General features: G+C 40.9%; 1 protein-coding gene across 2 annotated transcripts in view; it reads right to left on the minus strand.

Moving 5' to 3' along the window:
- Positions 1-20,019, minus strand: part of plrdgb (PITP-less RdgB-like protein) — a 99,065-nt gene that overhangs the window by 20,095 nt on the left and 58,951 nt on the right. Inside the window, exons 6-12 of one of the 2 annotated variants that reach the window (XM_079898796.1) lie at positions 19,747-19,936; positions 15,143-15,265; positions 13,311-13,498; positions 11,827-11,969; positions 11,501-11,671; positions 4,544-4,729; positions 4,220-4,368 (exon numbers count right to left, since the gene is read on the minus strand). In XM_079898796.1, the coding sequence (XP_079754922.1) occupies positions 4,220-4,368; positions 4,544-4,729; positions 11,501-11,671; positions 11,827-11,969; positions 13,311-13,498; positions 15,143-15,265; positions 19,747-19,936 (1,150 nt within the window). The remainder of the gene's footprint in view (positions 1-4,219; positions 4,369-4,543; positions 4,730-11,500; positions 11,672-11,826; positions 11,970-13,310; positions 13,499-15,142; positions 15,266-19,746; positions 19,937-20,019) is intronic. The other variant, XM_079898797.1, reaches the window with a different exon arrangement.

Below are 20,019 nucleotides of genomic sequence, written 5' to 3' on the forward strand. Positions count from 1 at the left end.
CTCTGCCTTCACCTGATAGATCCAGTGCCGTCTCTCAGGGTTTGGAAGCAAGGGTTAGTTCCTTCCGCCCCGAGGCACAGACACTGCAACTATCTAGTTCTGAGGAACTGGACATTGTCAGTGTCGATGCAAGAGATTCTGAGGATTCGCTACCTCAGTCTCATGCATTTGAAGAGCTGGTTGAGGTTGTGACAAGAGTGGTTGAAAGACTGAGTATTGACTGGCCAGCAGATAAACAGGACGTTTGTTTCAAAAGTAAACTGGACGAACACTTCCTACCATCATGGTCCCTATCGTTTTTCCCCAATCTCCACACAGGGGTGTGGAGATAGTGGGAGAAACCGGTTTCATTTACAGTATATAGTGCACAAACATCCAATAATTCCTCTATTTCTAACTATAAAGAGCACGGTTATGGGGAGATGCCAAAAGTGGAAGAGACGCTTGTGAGCTATCTCTCCCCCGAAGCGGCATCTTCCCTAAAGGCCCCGGCATTTCCCACTAAGCCAGTCAGAACCACATCATCACTAGTGGGTAAAGCTTATTCAGCCGCTGGTCAGGCTGCAGAATGCCTTCACACAATGTCTCTGCTGCAGGCCTACCAAGCTGAATTGTTCGGAGACATGGATAAGGGCGGGGGAATTGGCCCTGACGTAGTTTGCGAACTACGTAGAGCCACAGATTTATCTCTCAGGGCCACCAAGGAGACGGCTAAATCCATCGGCCGCTATATGGTCTCCGGCATAGAGACCATCAGCGGCATAGAAACCATCATCCAGCATCAGCGGTCTCCAGCAAGCACATATCTCAAGGACCACCCGGAAAACGTAGTGGCCTTGGGATGCCTGCCCCCTCCGAGGAGGGCTACAGAGCAGTTAGTTTGGTCGTTCCCTGCCGGTTCACCTTTACAGGGCGTCGGGCTGATTGCATAACAAAAACCATAAGCGTGGAAGCTACTGCCAAATGTTTGTCATTGGGTCCTGCAGACCATAGAAAAAGGGTATCAAATACAGTGCCTAGGTTTGTGGAGGTCCTATCCACCGTGGTGGGCCCCAAGCAGGTTCTGGTAATGGAACAAGAAGTTGAAACCCTGTTAGAGAAAGGGGCCAAAGAATATGTACCTCCTTCCAACAGGGAAACCGGGATCAGCCGGTATTTTATAGCTCCAAAGAAGGATGGCGGGGTTGCGTCCCATTTTGGATCATCGAGTGCTAAACGAGTCAGTCATGCAACTAAAGTTCAAAATGTTAACACTGGGACAAATCGTGCCACAGATCAGATCCGAGGACTGGTTTGTCACGATAGATCTCAAGGACGCCTCTGCGCCTGCAGGGTATTCGCAACATGAACTACATCAATTTATTCGTTGATACTGGCTCAGTCACTCACTGTCAAACAGTTTCAGAGGCTGTTGGGCCTGATGGCAGCAGCGTCTAACGTGATACCTTTTGGATTGTTGTAGCCACTGGAGGAGGTTCCGGCTAAGTTCCTGACCCTAAAAGCTTTGTTCCTCCTAGCTATCAGGAGACACCCTTGTGCTTGGAATTTGCACCCGGCATGGTTAAAGCGTTCCTTCATCCTAGACCACATTATGTTCCAAAGGTCCCCACTACTGTGGCCAGATCTATCATGCTGCAGGCCTTTTGTCCTCCTCCCTTCCAGAACTCGGACCAGGAAAAGAACAATCTGCTATGCCCAGTAAGGGCACTAGATGCCTATGTCCACAGAGCTGCCCTGTGGCGTAATTATCTGAACAGTTGTTCATATGTTTTGGGCCCCCTAACAAAGGGTCCTCTGCATCTTAGCAGAGAATGAGCAAGTGGGTGGTTGAGGCTATCTCACTTGCTTATGAATCGGTCGGGCAGCCTTCACTTATGGCTGTCCTTTCCCATTCTACTAGGAGTATGGTGGCCTCCAAGGCCCTTATGACAGGAGTTCTCCTCCAAGATGTTTGTGAAGCGGCAGGGTGGTCCTTACCGCACACATTTGTAAGGCTCTACACCAGGCTCTAACTAGGCTCTACACCAGGGTCCCAGGTGGTCTCTCCTCGTGCTGCTCCTCGCAATTTCACACTCGACAGACACTTGTCGCTATGGTGGCGTTGGTATAGACGTTCCCTTAGCGTCAGTCGATGCAGCGCAAGTTCCCTTGAAAGGGAACGCCTCGGTTACGACTGTAGTCGCTTACAGGCACGTAGGAGATATGGCAAGGTGACGCAGCGTCTCATTTCCTGAAGCCTCGTCACCTTGCCATATCTCCTACGTGCCTGTCAGCGACTACTTCAGACTTTTACGAAGCTAGCGCGGCTCTGTTTTGGGCAGGCTTTGTAGTTTCCTGGTTGATGACGTCACCCGCCTCTGATGTTCCGTCACACCATTGGACTGATTTTACATGTGCTTCAAGACGTCATCACGCAAAGCGTTCCCTTAGCGTCAATTGACGCAGCGTCTCGTTCCCTCTTCAGGGAACCGAGGTTACAGTCGTAACTGAGGCGTTTTTGTTTCGTTTTCACTGTGTTTCCTGTTCTGGTTTGCCTGTGTTCTTTGTGCCTAGTAATTAGTTACTTATTCACCTGTCCGTATTAATTTAGATTACTCTTCCTGTAAGAAGAAGAAAAAGAGAGTAAATCAAGCAGTATTCGATTGAGTATTAGTAAATGGTAACAGAATCTTAATTTTTTGGTGGACTATCCTGTGGTAGAAATTCCCTTATGCACCTACAATTGGCACTTCCAATCCAAAATTATCCTCAGATGACCACCACTCGGACTACATCAGTAAACCCAGATGCCTAAGACTAGCATTTTGACTGCATGAGATGCCTACAAATAATAGCTACTCTGGTGGTAGTCTCAGCCTCAGACGTCACGCCCACAGACTGTTGGCAGAACGTCTGATGCATATGGCACACTTTTCTGGAAACGCTTCAGGAGTTTCGAAGTCGCAATCTAAATGGTTGAATTCTACTAGATGTCCGGGAGACGTGTGTGTCGTGTTCTTTAATGGTCCGCCTTTAAACAAATGCTGTGATGCCAAAACCCCTCATGGAAGAAGAAAGCCGTTGTGTTTACAACTGTGTCAATAAGCGCTTACAAGGATCAACTAAACACTGGATATTCAAAAGTATGTGAAGTTCGAGGCTCCATTGTTGCAGTAAACTTGCACAACATTCTTGAATTAATCATTTATTAGATGCACACCGGTCTGTTATGGTAGGGACATCGACATTATATTGGCACGCCCCTAAACATGACGTGGAACAAAACGAACTGTAATTGGTTGCGTTACATGTCAGTCAAACATCCTATTGGGCGGTCCTTGGCCAAGAAAAGCTGCGATAGAGTCCAGACCTTCTGTCGCCAGTCTGAAGGTCTGGCTACGCAAGACTACTCTGTCGGTAACCCCGGATGCCCTAAGAGTAGTCACTCTGAGTCGGACGACGTCTCACTCCCTATGAACATTATCACTTGGGAATAAATATAGTGTTCCAATAACCTGCTGTGCAGCAGTAACCAGACAGACTCCAGACAATGCCTTTGAAATGCTTTAATCACAACCGAGAGGACCAGTCCCAGACAGAATCCCCACGGTAAAAAGAGTACAACAGTTTAAATAAAACAGGAGCATGGCAAAGGTGACATTATTAATTGCATACATTTTCTCTAATATAATTAGGTCATATGTGCAATTCAGTAAACCCCCTCCTCTGTTACTGGGCAAAGCAAATCGTTTTTTTTTTTTGGTTTTTTTTTTTTGGTTAATAATGAGATTAAACATATATTTATTCAGACAGCCATCTAGTCTTTTCCATCTGCATCCGTTATTTCAACACACACTAACTTTGACCCAAGTGTTGGGGACATTTCTTTTCAAAAGCATATAAAAGGAAAAAAGGAATGCTAGTTATGATTAATAAAATAAAAAAAATCCTTTTAACTTTTAAAGCTTAGAGCAACTGATGACTGACAGGTGAGTAGGCGCTCCCTTTACGCTGTCACAAATACATCAGGATGAATTGTGGTTTACACTACATACTGTATGCAGTGTGGTCCGAATGCGGTTTTGGACATTTACACCTGCATTTCCTACTGCCCACTTCAGATAACCCAAGATGGATGTTAATACTTGGTGTAAACAGGGACTTTTCCCTCAAGTTGTGGTGTTATATGTTATACAATCTGTATAGTAGAGCCAAGAACTGTCAGAGGAAGCGCACTTACCTGTCTAAGAATAAAAGCCACAGCATCCGTGGACTCCCAGTATGAGGCGTGGAACAGGTGAGGTAGTGCTATAGTGGGAAAGGTGGTGAGCACATCTGGACAGTACAGCACGTAATCTAACCGTTTCGACCCCCACCACCTACTACATACTGAGAGAGCGAAAACAGAGCATTTATGTTATACATGCCTGAACCACACTTGCAGGTAGCTTATATCTTCAAACTGTATACATCAAAGCCCCTGACTTTCATGAAGAAATTAATAAAATATATGAACGTCCTGAAAGCATCAGATTCAAGGACATGTAGTGCTCTTGAAACTCACTGTTTGAGATGCTAAAAGGCTCGCTTGGGGCAGTTTCAGACCCTTCGGCATCAGAGGCAGAGTGGGCGAGTCCGAGTGGAACAACTCGATCGCTGCCCCTGCGAGACACACTTCCTCCACAGCACTGCTCTATGTGTCCGTCTACAGATAGACTGCTGTCTGACAAGTGTCTGAGCGCGGTGTCTGCTTTGAGAAAAAAAGTGATGAAGGAAGACAACATAAAGAATTATTCACAAATGAGAAAGGTCAAAGAAAAATAGTAACAACTTAATGAAATGTTTTTTTGCATGTGAATTTTTGGGTTGTTAAACAATGGTGCAAATGCCAAAACCTTTACAGCCACGAACCTTAGTAAATCACACTGGATGATTTATTTAAATACTCTCCTCTCATAAATTTTGCTTTTGGAAGTGAAACTCCTACAAAAGCATAAGCCATAGAGTGTTGTAGGGATGATGTATTTTTGTAGGCCAAAACCCGGAAACGAGTTAGCATTTTAGCACTTCTGGTTCCATCATCCTGAAGTCAGTGGGGTTTTTTTAATCGGTTTTTAGTTAAATGCTTGAAATAAGGTCTGTTGGGAAAACAAGCTCAAGATATTTCACTTTTTATTCTACAATATATAATACATCAGTAATATGTAATACCCTCTTGTGTGTGTTTTTAAAAAGCTTTTAAAAGGCGATTGCTAACAAGTAGCTAAATGGGATTACAGAGGTTGTCAGCGACATTAAACATCATCAGCTGAACAGGTAAACTCATCTACTCACCATTCCACTTTCACAGCCTTGTTGTGTTTATAATCATGCTCTTGCAAACAAAGAGTTGATGGAAGCTTTGTGATGGTGACGTTGAAGAAATGCAACTGTGGTGTAGTTCATTTATAGCCTACGTTTAGCTTCTGACTTATGCTGATTGTATTTAGGCTTCAAAATTCAATTGGAAAAAAGGAAAAATGTGACTTTTTTTGTCGAGGGAACCAGGCCGATGTTAACTTCCGTGTAGGCCTACAAAAAAAATGTCATCCCTGCGGCACTCTATAAAGGTCAGCTGCAAAAATAACTTCCCAGATAAATCTTTAGTAAATACTGACAGTAGTTTGTTTAACTGCAAAAGAAGGTTTGAACTGGTGCAAGATTTTAGTCAATCTGGCCCTTAATTTATTTTTCTGAATGTTTTCACAGGTTGGTCACACCACATGACTGATTTGGCAGACAAAAATGCTTTCAAATATTAATAAGTAATAAGTAAAAATTATTTATAAAACAAGATTTTAGCAATTTACTTTTTATGAATTTCATTCTTTTTAATTAGCTTTTTTTCTTCATTGCGATATCAGGAAAGATTTATAACAATACAAATTTAATTCAGAATTCAGATATCAATCATGATAGAAGTGTATTCAAGTCAATGTAAGTAACAAATCCCTTTATTGTGTGTTTTAAATATATATTTATTTAATTCACAGAATGAAGAAAAATTTGTGTCATATCAATAGTTCAGATGGAGCAGGACACACAAACCAAGAATTAATAATTTGTTTGTGATATTTTTTGTTTGTTAACAACGAATTAATAAATTAAGCCATTTGAGCACATTGAACATCTTATTGATGCTCAAAAACCTCCTCCAAATCTTCCAAAATCCTGTTTCAGCATATAGAAAGTCATTCTTCTGCAAGCGATTTATATGCCCTAGCTTGAAAGAAACCTAAATCCGGCTTTTTGAGACAATGTTGCATTTTCAGGGCGCTTAAATGTATAATAATTGTGTGAAAGGATTTCATTTGATTTCTCCCAAAACCCAGCTGCTCAGTGAGTGTTTTCTCTCCTGGCATTCAATGCATTAGATGCTCTGTTCAGTTAGCTGTGACCTCAGCTTGGCTGCATAATGGGACTAATTGGAGCACATTTTCTGGCACAGAGTGATTCTGACTAATACCACAGAATAATGATGATCTTAAAGAACTCTAGTAGAGCATGTCGTTCACACTGGCAATGTCATTCAATTCTAGATCACTGTAAAATGTATGCCTGGAGTGCACTGTAAGTTGCTTTGGATAAAAGGGTCTGCATAAAGTGTAAACTGATCACTGTGCTTACACAGTGATCAGGGTGATCAGGCGATTGGGGTCTCACTTGGGAGCCCCAATCCCCTCTGAGTAGTAAAAAAAATGGGCCAATGAATATTGGCGAGAGAGATTTGCATGCTGAGCCACTCCTACCTGGACGTATATAAGGCTGGCTAGCACTCACTCGTTCAGTTGTTTTTGCTTCAGAGCCAAGTGGTTCCGCAAAGTGATCACTTTCCTCCAATCACCTCACAAAGAGCATTGTTCCTGATCGAAAGAGCATTCTTCCTGATCTAAAAGAGCTAGCCTACAAGAGGAGGTCTCTCTTTCCGGTGAAAGGGCGCATTCAGTGGTGTTTCGCCATTCATAAAAGAGCTTTTGCATAGTTACATGCAGTGATTCACCCATTGGCACTTCGGCACAAAAGAGCAGATTTCCCTAAAAGAGCAAGCACAAGCGGCTTCATCATACTTCATCGTACCCAAGAAAGGCAGTGGGATACGGTCAATATTGAATCTGTGTGTTGAATCGGGCACTTCACAAGCTCCCATTCAAAATGCTCAAGCAGAAATGCATCTTCACGTGCGTTTTCCCCCAGGATTGGTTTGCAGTGATCGACCTTAAGGACTTTAATGTCTCGATGTTACCTCGATACAGACTGTTCCCACATTTTGCTTTCGAGGGTCGAGCATTTCATTACAAGATCCTCCCCTTTGGGTTGTCCCTGTCTCACAGTGTCTTTACCAAAGTCGCAGAGGATGCCTTTACCCCACTCATGGAGGTGGCCATTCACATCTCGATGACTGGTTTATTCTAGCTCACTCTTGGGATCAGTTATGCGAACACAGGGACCTGGTGCCCAGGCACCACAGCCATCTGGGGCCTTGGGTCAATGGTGAAAAGAGCAAGCTCTCCCCCACGAGGAGCATCTCTTTTCTCTGTATGGAGTTATAATTCAAAATCGCTTCAAAATTCAATTGGAAAAATCTGACGTTTTTTGTCGAGGGAACCAGGCTGATGTTAACTTACGTGTTGGCCTACAAAAATCTGTCATCCCTGCAGCACTCTATAAAGGTTAGCTGCAAAAATAACTTCCCAGTAAATCTTTGGTAAATACTGACAGTAGTTTGTTTAACTGCAAAAGAAGTTTTGAACTGGTGCAAGATGCTAGTCAATCTGGCCCTTTGTTTATTTTTTATTTTTTTTCTGACTGTTTTCACAGGTTGGTCACACCACATGATTGATTTGGCAGACAAAAATGCCTTCAAAATTAATAAGTAATAAGTAAAAATAAAGATATTGGCAATCTACTTTTCAGGAATTTCATTCTTTTTAATGAGCTTTTTTTCTTTGTTGCAATATCAGGAAAGATGTATAACAATTAAATTCAGAATTCAGAAATGAATCATGATAGAAGTGTATTTAAGTGATTGTATGTAACAAATGCCTTTAATGTGTGTTTAAAAAAAAATTCACAGAATTAAGAAAGTTTTTTGTCATATCAATAGTTCAGATGGAGCAGGACACACAAACCAAGAATTAATACGTTTTTTTTTGTGATATGTTTTGTTTGTTAGCAACTATTTAATAAATTAAGCCATTTGAGCACATTGAAAATCTTATTGATGCTCAAAAACCTCTTCCGACAAAGAGCAAGCTCTCCCCCATGCAGAGCATCTCTTTTCTCTGTGTGGAATTTTATATGGTGCATCTCACCAACAGCCACACACACAGTCTGTCCTGAACTGCCTGAATACGTTCAGACAGAAGACAGCAGTGCCACCGAAACCATTTCAGAGGCTCCTGGGGAATATGGCATCCACAGCCGCAGTAACAGTACATGGCCGAGTCTCCGGATGGGCATGGCGCCATGACACTTATCCATGTGGCCATCACACTGAGCTGTTGCCAAACATTCAGCCCCTTGTCAGATGGGAGGTCCCTTAGAACAAGAGTGCAGGCATGTTGTTGTTACAACAGATGCCTCTAGAACAGGTTGCTGTTCACCCTGCACCGGTTTTGACTACTGATTCAGGCCGAGCACATGTTGGTCAACACTGCAACTGTTGTGTGCCATCAACCGCCAAGGCGGAATACACTCACATCCTCTGGAGTCAGCAGTGGTTCAAACCGCTTTGCGCCGTTCTCAAACCGAGCGAGCTCAATCGTGCGGCCAATGCACTCTCACGACAGCTCACATACCCTGGAGAATGAAGACTCCACTCCCAAGTGGTCCAGCTGATCTGGAGTCGATTCTGGGATGCACAGGTAGACCTGTTTGCCTCCCTGGGAGTCCTCCCACTGGCAGCTGTTGTATTCCCTGACCGAGGGGACCCACTGCACGGATGCTCTGTCAAACAGCTGGCCCTGGGGCATACTCAAGTATACTTTTCCCCCAGCTCACACAGAAACTGTGCAAGGTTAGGGAGGATGAGGAGCAGGTCTTGATGGTTATACCTTTATGGCCCACCCGGACCTGGTTTTCGGACCTGATGCTCCTCGCAACAGCCCCTCCCTGGCAGATTCCCGAGGAAGGACCTACTTTCTCAGGGACGGAGCACCATATAGAACCCACGTCCAGACCTCTGGAACCTCCTAAAGTGGCGGAGGTAGACACTATCACTCAAGCTAGAGCCCCCTCTACCAGGCGAGCTTATGATTTGAAGTGGATTTGAAGTTTGTTTGCTGAGTGGTGTTTTTCCTGGTGGGAAGACCCCCGGAAATGCCAGATGAGCTCTTTGCATTTCTTCCTGCAAGAGAGGTTGGAGCGGAGGCTCCACCTTTAAAGTCTATGTTGCCACCATCACAGCACATCACAATGCTGTTGATGGCAGGTCACTAGGAAAGCATGACCTGGTCATCAGGTTCCTGAGAGGTACCAGGTGGTTAAATCTTCCCAGTCCATGGCTCATCCCCTCCTGGGACCTCTCTGTGGTCCTTTCCGATCTAGAGAGAGCTCCCTTTGAGCCCCTGGAGACAGTTGAGCTTAAGTTCCTGTCTCTAAGGACAGTGCTCCTGACCGAGCTTGCTCACTTTAAGAGGGTGGGGGACCTGCAGGCATTTTGGTCAACAAATCATGCCTTGAGTTTGGGCCGGCCTAGTCTCACCTGATCCTGAGACCCTAGCCCGGATATGTGCCCAAAGTTCCCACCACTCCCTTTGGGGAAAAGGTGGTGAATTCAAGCGCTTCCCTGGAGGAGGCAAACCCAGCCCATGTGTTCCTGTGTCCTGTTCGAGCACTGCATGTTTACATGGACCACACGCAGAGCTTCAGAAGCTCAGAGCAGGCCAAGAAGTCTCCAAACAGAAGTTGGCCCACTTGATAGTGGTTGATAGTGGATAGTTGTTACCTTGGCGTACCAGTCCCAAGGCGAGAAGTGCCCCATCGGAGTGAGGGCTCATTCTACTTGGGGTGTTGCTTCCTCCTGGGCGTTGGTGCAAGTTACCTATCTGGCATCTGCAGAGCTGCGGGTTGGGCGATACCTAACACCTTTGTGAGATTCTACAATCTCTGGGTTGAGCCGTTTTTTTTCCTGTGTATTGGGTACAAACAGGTAATGTGCGGGAAGGCTGACTCTGTGTCTCGCTTGCAGCGCTTTTCCCCTATACGAGTGCCTACTGCCTTTTCAGGTAAGTTCCCTACTGGGGAACCCTGAATCAAGTTCCTCCAGTGTCCTTCGGCAGTCAGATGCAGCGGAGGTGTCTGACGCCAGACCCAGTACTTATTTGCATGACTGGCTAGTCAGCCCTTGTACTGGGCTAAATGCCCATATGCTGTGATTCCCCCTTGGTAATTCCATATGTGTCCCATATCTGTCCAAGATACGGTTTCCCTGTTGGTAAACCCATGTCTTTCCCTGGGCAGTTTATAATCTGCCCTGTCTTGACATCGGTAGTAGCTCCATCCCTGGCTAGACAGGACCTACCGCAGAGATCTTCCATATGTAGTAATAGCCCACGTGTCAGTCCATATGTTTATCCACCACAAGTTACCTCCCTTTTGGTAGGGTGTGGCCTCCATAGCATCACTCTCTATTGTACTAGAATTGAAACCTAAATCACTCTTCCCATGAAACAACAGCTATGGAAAAGCAGCTATGACTGTCTCCAGGGTAAGCCCTGTCCCTTTCATCCCATTGATATGGAGAACTATTTTTCCTTGGCCTTACATGGGGTGCTGGATAGGTCACAACTGTATGAGTGTCCAGTTGGCAAAAGGCAGCTTGCCAGCATTGCGTCTCCGACACTCGTAACATTCAACGTAACATCGAACATAACTGACTGAATGGAAACGTCTTGGTTATTGATGTAAACCTCGTTCCCTAAAGTAGGCAACGGAGACATTACATTGCTCCCACCACAACCCTGAACCACCGCTTAATGGCCGGCATCCCTGTCTCTGCTCCTACGCAAAACCTGAATGAGTGTGTGATAGCCGGCCTTATACACTCGTATGTCCAGGTCGGAGTGGCTCAGCATGCAAATCTCACTCCCCAATATTCATTGTCCCGTTTTTTCCTACTCAAAGGTGATTGGGGCTCCCAAGACCCCAATACGTCAGTATGGATGTAACATCTCTGTTCCCTCCTTCAGGGAATGAGGGTTACATCAGTAACCAAGATGTTATCCAGATGTTCCAGTGGAAAACCAGTGACATGTCTTTTTTGACATGTCTTTTTTGAATTAATATGGTTGAATTAATTTATTAAATTATTATAAGTTAAAGTCTTAAAATATCAAATTGCCAAGACCTAAAATCTGCCAAATATTACAACTTAGATTAAGTTATAATAAATCTTTTTATTTACGTTTAAAACAAACAGATCTTTACAGCCCTATTTACTTGAGTGATGCAAGCTGATGGGAGCCTGAGAGAAAGCTCTTACCAATGAGAGTGGAGCGCCCGTCACCCAGAGGGTACCGCTGGTAACGGGAAACAGGAAAGGGGGGAAGGTGGGTGAGAACTGGGTGCAGCAAAGGTTCCAGACGTGAGGCAGAGGGGTCCGATGGGTAGAACAGATTAAAAATCTGAGAACAAGCTGGCCGGAGCTGAGCCACTAATAGAGATGAAAGAGCGTAACCATTCATCAGGTAATTACTTTGAGCATGAAATAAATTAAAAAAATAACTATAAATCACATTATTTCGGTAAAACAGAATATTTCTTTAAAAATAAACAATTTGAGTGTGTGAAAGGGAAGCTGATTTATACCATCAATGGCAGGTAACACTGTCCTCCTCATTGCTAGAACCAGCCCCAGTGGGCATCCCAGCAGAAAGCAATCTGACACTTCAAACTCAAAGCAGCCTGGATTGAGAGCCTGCCTGGAGCCACACTGATCGTCCTGAGAAAGACTGTGAGACAGCAGGGATGGAAAGCGAGTTATCTTCATTTATTATTAAAACTTTGTTAATGATTAATCAGAATTAATGCTTCCGTTTTATGCTGATGTCATCATGTGCCCCCATGACAGGTCTGTTAATACTTTAGAACCAAGCAAGATCTTTATCCTTGATACATTCCATTGCAAATTGTCCATTTCAGGATCATTTCAGTCAGGACCACGCTGGCAATGGAACATGATTTATTGTTATTAATTTACAACATTTGGTTTGGCAGTATGGTTCCATGGTTCATCTTTACAATAAATTAGGATTAGCTGGGCCTGTAATAACCATAGATGTGAGAATCACTGTGATTGGAGAGATTGAACAGCTGATAGTCAGCTGATTCTGAGCTACACACTGAAAATCAAATCAAAACAGGGCAAACACATCAATTAGCAATTAAATCAGTTCAACGACTTTTTTGTTTTTTGGCTCCCAACTGTTACAGTTTTTTTATTTCAGACATCACTTTATCTGTAAACTGAACAATGCAACTGAATGACTCATTAGCATTCATAACATTCCAAGCATGCTTTCATACACTACCTAAGTGTATTTATATCATGCAATAGAAAATGTTATGATCTGCATAAAACAAATATCACAGACTGTTTATTAATTTCATCATGTGTATTTCTATACCAACATGAATATGCTTATATCATTTAATGAAGTGTTTTTATAAACATGTAAATGAGACTTTTGACACCAGTCTTTTGAAATGATTTCTGTGATTTTATGAAACAGGATGGAATGTTTTAAAGTGAGACAAACCAACTAAATCCACAAAAAATAAATAAAATAAATGTAAAAAATCACATAATTTATCTTTTTTTTTGTGCAGTCTTTTAAAATTTAAAATTTAAATCTTAAAATTAAGAATTTATTGTATTAAAATCATTAAAGCCCTGGCATTTAAAGTTAAAGGACATTACAAAAGACTAGCAGGGTGGAAAGTGATAATGAAGACGAAGGAAAACTATAAATGCATTACCAGTTACAAGAATATTCCCAAGAAAACTTGTTTTGCTTCAAGCATTTTAATCAGAGACAAGGGAAATATATATATATATATATATAATTTTTCTGTAATATAATTTTCCGTTTTTTAATTTTGAGAAATGCTCCTGCCAGGCACTCCAGGACATGACAAACATGAACACATTCGCTCCAACTAAATTAATTAAATGATTTAAAGTCCATCCATGTTTAATCAGACATATTGGGAAGCTTTTCTTCCTGAGGGAATAAGCAGTAACTAAATTGTCAACACATGTCAGTGAAGCAATGAACAAACCCAAATCTCACCTGCTGATAAAGACATCACACTGACCACTGGCCACGTCTGCATCACACGAGTCACTTTGCTTTCGGATGAGTGGATGGCGGACTCCAGACAGCGGATCACACGGGGTTGACACATCAATGTTGCTCTTACTCAGGCGCTTGCTGCCTCGGAGAGTGGGGCTCAGGCAGTTCACCGCACATGGCTTCTCCTGGAGCATAAAGACAACCATAACCGAAGTCAGTTGTACAGCAGTCAGAAGTGTATGTTCCTCATTATCAATTTTAAGCAGTTGTGGTTGTCATCTTGCTTCCTTATTACTCTTTTTCCTTAAAATTGAAGTTCACACCATGGAATCTGTTTTCATATTTACAAATGAAGACCTCTAGAATTACTATATAGTCAAACAGACTGCCAAACACAAAGTTATGATAAATTGTAAACTAAATACAGTGCAGCAGAAGTATAAACCCCATTAATTTTCTCCAAATTGAAATAGATTTTTAACAAAATCCTATAAACCTTTCAAGATAGACCTACCATGAGCTCCGAGCTCTGATACGCTTCTGTAAATGCCTCAATTGATGTGTGATTTAAAAGTAATAAAAAATTTAAAAGCAAGTTTAATAGTCAAATTCCCTATGAAAAAACATTACCCACAATCCTAAAGAGAGATCGACCAATTTGAGGAGTTGTTACTTTGACCACTCATTTTGAACTCAGCCCAGATGGATTCCCTACACTGTCAATATTTCTAGACATCTGAAAATTTTGCATTAAACTTAAAAATATTATATTTTACTTTATACTTAATGACTAAGTAAACAGTTTCATATTTTACCATCAACCTTTTATTTAAAAATAAGTAATAGTTCATTGCCTGATAAAAAATGTAAAAAAAGTACACAGTCCTGTTGTCACAAGTTTACTGCTCATTTGTGCTTCACAGACTCTTATTTTTATTTTCTGTTCTCTTGGTTTCTATGGTTCCAGATTATGTTTACCTGTGTCTTGTTTAGTGTCTCGTTTGTTCTGTGTATTTGTATCCCAGTATTTGAGTTCTCCTGATCATTTTTGGGAGTTACTCTTTTGGATTGGTTGGCTCTTCTTGTTATCCAAGATTATATTCTTGTTTCATTTATTAACTGCAATGAGATCTTTTCTTTTTTCCTCTCTAAATTGTGATTCATCTCAGAGCTGGTTGGTTTGGTTCATGACTTTTCATGAGGATTTTTTTTTTTTTTATTCCTTTGAGGAAAAAAAATCTATTTATAAGAAATACTTGGATCCAAAGCTACTGTAAAAGTAACTGCAATGTGTTGGGGCTGTGGGATATTAACTCTTCAATCAAGCTACACTCAATGTAACACAGTGACTCTGAACCCTGAACTATTTTTTTGCCTCCGTTCCACTGTTTCCGAGGCATCTGTTCATCATCTGATGTGCCATTGTGTCTTTTTATCACACACTGGCACTGCACAGTTGACCGCGCTTTTATTAAACTGTCAGCACCAAGAAGCTCAGAGAGACAGGGTGACTGGGAATCTATAATGGTTGCAAACAGTAGACACATTGGGGGGGATCGCAATAACATGAAGGATGGCACATTTTTATTTCTGGGTGAACTAATCCTTAAAGACAGGGAGAGAGCTGAGGAGGAGACAAATGGGAATGGGAAAATGTCCTATGACATTTAGATATGAGAACAGACAAAAAAGCTTTGAAGGACAGAAATGTGAAGGATTCTCTTGAGCAGACATGGATTTATGTCTGATAAGGAGAGAATGACAGTCAGCTTCAAACAGAAGTGAAAGGCAGGAGTTCAGGGTGGTTTTGTGTGCATGTTCTTCTGTACCTTTAGACTCTCTGTACTGTTGTTGGTGCTGCCACCCTCAGGGCTTCTGTGTTGCTTGTCACCACTGAAACACAACGCGTCAAAACAAAGGACACCGCCAACACAGTCTGCCACCAGGCATACCTGAAACAAACATTTGAAGACTATTTGAGTTATATATTACATACAGAGCACTTAAAGGTTTAGTTCACCCAAAAAATTAAATATTGTCATCGTTTACTCACCCTCATGTTGTCCAAAATCCACAAGACTTTCGTTCATTTTTTAAACAGACCTGAAATCTGAGAGATTTCTGTCCCTTCATTGAAGATCTATCCACAGATCATAAAGTTAATCCGGATGAATCGAGCTAGCTTAATCCAAATCTTCTGAAGAGACACAATCACTTTAAATGATAAACATATTTAATTTAGGTCATGAAAGCTCATGTATGCTTGCTTGACCAATGAGGTTCATTCTCACGTGTTACGCAGGACATTTGAGCTTCGCAAGAACCAATGAGTTTTGATCTCACGTGTCAAGCAAGTACAATTGTGCTTCTGTTTATGTTTACTGATCAATGCTTATATGTGAAAAAAATGCCTAAAGTAAATATGTTGATCATATAAAATGATCATGTCTCTTCAGAGGACTTGGATGAAGATGCTTGATTCATATGGATTTATTTTACGATCTCTTTATAATTATTTTAACTGTCTTTAAACTGTTTAGGGTAGACTTTCAATAAAAGGACAGAAATTTCTCAGATATCATTAAAATATCTTTGGAATGACATGAAGGGTGAGTAAATGATGACACAATTTTCATTGTGGATGAACTATCAATTTAATTCCGCTCATTGACATTTCAACTCAAAATGTGTAAACAATGTTTGTGATTTTCACTACATTTCCTATTTAAAACAAGAAAACCTTAAAGATACTTTATTAACATGTTGAAATGCTATTTATGTACAGTTTAGAGTAGCTGAATTATTGGTTGTTAGTAAAGCATCAGCTTCTGCTATCTAAAGATAAGTCAATCTAAAGATAAAACTGGTAAGTATGTATATATGTCTATTGATAAACCAATAATTATTTTCATGTTATGGACGATAAACTATAAATACTGTAGCTGACATTAAAATCAATGAAAGAAGATGAATCACAAAATAAATGGATAAGTAAAACACTTAAAACTAAAATAATTCATTTTAAATGCTACAAGATAATTTAGGCATCACAACATTAATGTGAAGTAAGAAAATGGATATCAATTTTGAGATTTCTGAAAGATTAACTTTAAGTTACTGTTGGCCCAGCAACAGAATCCAATGGCGTGGGTGAAGGTATTCTGCGTGTAGGTCTTTTACATGTGCTTATGCAAAGTTCACTTAATTTGTAATAATTTTGTTTCAATTTGACTCTAACTCCATGTTGTCACCAATGGGTTGCAAATAAATTGAAAGCAGGTACTATAAGCAGCAGTAAAGATTTATTTAACATAGAGCTCAAGACTAAAACAGAACAACTCAACATAAAGCAACGGACAATTGAACAAAGAAAACTGAGGACTTAAATATACAGAGGTAAACAAGGGAACTAAATGAACAACAGGTGAATATAATCAGAAACTAAGGGAACAAACTGGCACACACTAGGGCCGTTTCTCAATACCAAGAACGCAAATTTCTGACTTGCGTCCTTGGTAGTTCGGACTTGCCAAGTTCTACTCAGGAGAACGAACTCCAGAGGATGAGAGGACGCAAGTCCGGTTATTCTGCAAATGGAACAGCAGCGTTCTTGATCGCGTCACTCAGCTCGCTCTGGCTACTCCGGTTATCTCTTTATGTATATTTTAGGCAACAATAAAACGAAATATCGTATATAATACAATTCTGCCTCTTTTTGGCAACAATAAAACTAAATATGTTTAGTTTTAAACACCACTCTACCTCTTATCATTTAAAAAAATCTTAAACATATTAATGGCCACACAAATCTGGTTCAGGCAACACGTACATTGATTATCTTCACTGCATATATTTATAACAACACAAAATATAAAACACAACCCTGCTTCTTTTTGTTTTAATTTTAAAAATATGAAACATTATTGATCATTTACTGACATTTAACAAACAGAGACAGGGTTGTGTCATTTATTATAAATGTACATACAGTGAAGAGAATGTATAATAAAATATTCTATATATTTTAAAATATATAAAATAAAATAACACAACCCTGTCTCTGTTTGTTAAATGTCAGTTTTAATGATTAATAATATCAGGTATTAAAGTATAAGTAGCCTAAAAGGTATAAGAAGCTATACAATGAAAAATATGAAAAATAAAGCAAACAATTCAGTCAAACATAAGTCAGCTCTCTAATAGGCAACAAAGTTAAAGTTAAATAGCCTAAATATATAAAGTTATGAAACTTCACTTTACCCTCAGACAAAATGATTTGCCATGGAACAAACTATAGATTAATGAGACCAAAAATCGACCGTTAGATATACACAAGACGAATTATATCATGTTTAACCACTAGACTAGATACATCAGAGCCAGCGGCAAACATCAGAAGGACTAGCAGAGGAAAAGCTATTCCAGTCGGGGTTAATGAGCGTTGAATGCCCAGTGATTGCCTGGATCTCACAACTCCAAAAACGTCAGACACATTTTTCAAATAGGCGCTATCTTTATAAATAAACCACAGATTTGAGCTTTAAACAACTACATTCTCGCCTGAAACACTCTTAAAATTACATTTCGTGACACTATAACAGAAGTATTTTGATATTATGTGAGTTTTCTCCTCTGCTAATGACGCTTGCTGGTTGGTACGAGATGAATTCTGGGATACCTGGCTGTCTCAAATCACCTCTCGATGCATCCTCGGTAAAAGAGGCGGATCAAGAACACAACCGGGGATTTGAACTGGACTTGGCTAGATGTGAACTTTGAATTGGAACAGTACTTGGGCAGCGACTGATGATGTTTCACAAGTCCACAAGAACACAAGTACAGACAAGAACGTTCGCATATTGAGAAACGGCCTTTAGCTGCATCCGAAATCACATACTTCCCTACTATAGGTGAAAAACAGTATGTGACAAAAGTAGTCCGTCCAAATTCACAGCACTCTTTAAAGAGTAGGCAAAAAGTACCTGGGTGACCTACTTCTTCTGGCGGAAATACTGAAGTGTCCAAATGATAGACACTTTACTATCCCATGAGGCCACGGGAGAGAATTTGTGAATGACAGTGAAGCAACGCAACTGACGCTGGTAGGTCACGTGATAATGCCAACATGGCGAATGTAGTACTTCCGAATTACATTCATACTACACACATGCATACTACAGAACATACTTTTTTTAGCGGTCGATAAGTAATTACTTATTCAAAATAATTACCTACTCAAGAGAGTATGCGATTTCAAACGCAACCTATGAAACTAGGTCTAAAACGTTTTGAGCTTGTCCACTTTCGACCACTTCCAAAGGTAGTCGAAAACGCATTCAACCAGATTGCTTTCGTAGGGTAAACGCTCATGTGGTCGAATGCATTCGAACAGACACAAAAGACTGCATACTCTCTGTCTACTGACCTAATGCGTAAACATTATCGGAAGTGTGCTAGTCAGACGGGATTTAAACTTAATCTGTAGGAGACCCAAGTCGGGTTTGAAGACGAAAAATGTACCAAACACAATGTTCTCTTACCATTCCTGATTTCTAACACACACTCACCGCATTAGGCGTGGTCTTGCGGCTATCAGAGCAAACATGAAAGCTGATGCTCTCTGTGTGTTTTTCTGTCATCTTCAGTGAGTTCATATGTAAATTGCACAAGATTATTTCATCCATTAGATCGAAAGATCTGAAAAATCCCATACATTTACCTGCACATAGACCCTCCCCTCGAAGAAATCAGGACAGAAGTAGTTGAAAGTGGACAAAAGAGACGGAATAAAGCACCAGGTGTAAACGGGTACGTGTCTCCCTCATCTACTTGTGATCCGAGTAAACAAAACGCATCTTAATACCAGGTGTAAACAGGACCAAAGATTTCAAACTTTCCCATAGTGACTGCTGTGAAATTGAGAGTGAGATCATTTTACCAATCGCACTGAAACATTTAAATGATCCCAAATATGAAAGGTAAAAAGCAATTGATTAATAAGACACATAATATTTGGTATACAGACATTCTTAGTGATCTTTCAGCCAGGGTGAGAAGAAAAGGAGTAGGAAGAGAGGGGTTCAGGATGGGTGAGCAGAGAAGATTATGCAAATGGATTTCTGTGCCCCTGCTTGATGATCTCTTCTCTGGATTTGCAGGTATATTGATTTATTGCATGGTATCTGTGTTTGTGAAAGTGTCTGTGTTCGGTCTTATCAGGAATTTCGGTCTTACATGATTGATAGATGACAGCAAAGGTAATCTACATGTAAGAGTAGAAGAATGAGTATGACCTATCAAATGTTGAACAATGCACACCAAAAATACATTAAATTAAAAAACAAATTTATATACATATATACGTATATATATATATATATATATATATATATATATATATACATATTTTTTGGCCAATAACCAATATGTTTACCTGTCCTGTGAAGCCCACACCCTCTGGGGACTGAAGGAAGTTTCGGTAAACCTGATTGGCCTGAGCAATGACTGCTGCTACAGCATTCTGGTAATAAGGGGCAGCGATGGCAAGTATGGGAAGAGCGGCCAGCGGCAAATGATCCACACTGCTGGACACACAGGTTTCATCGTAGCTGTATGGATTCAAACTACAGGCAGACAAAAGGGAAAATTCTTGATGGGACAAAATGTTTGAATAGCTAACCTCTTGCACTGTGCACATTTTTACATG

Source organism: Squalius cephalus (genome assembly GCF_949319135.1).
Source record: "Squalius cephalus genome assembly, chromosome: 17".
In the NCBI taxonomy this organism is placed as follows: Eukaryota; Metazoa; Chordata; class Actinopteri; order Cypriniformes; family Leuciscidae; genus Squalius; species Squalius cephalus.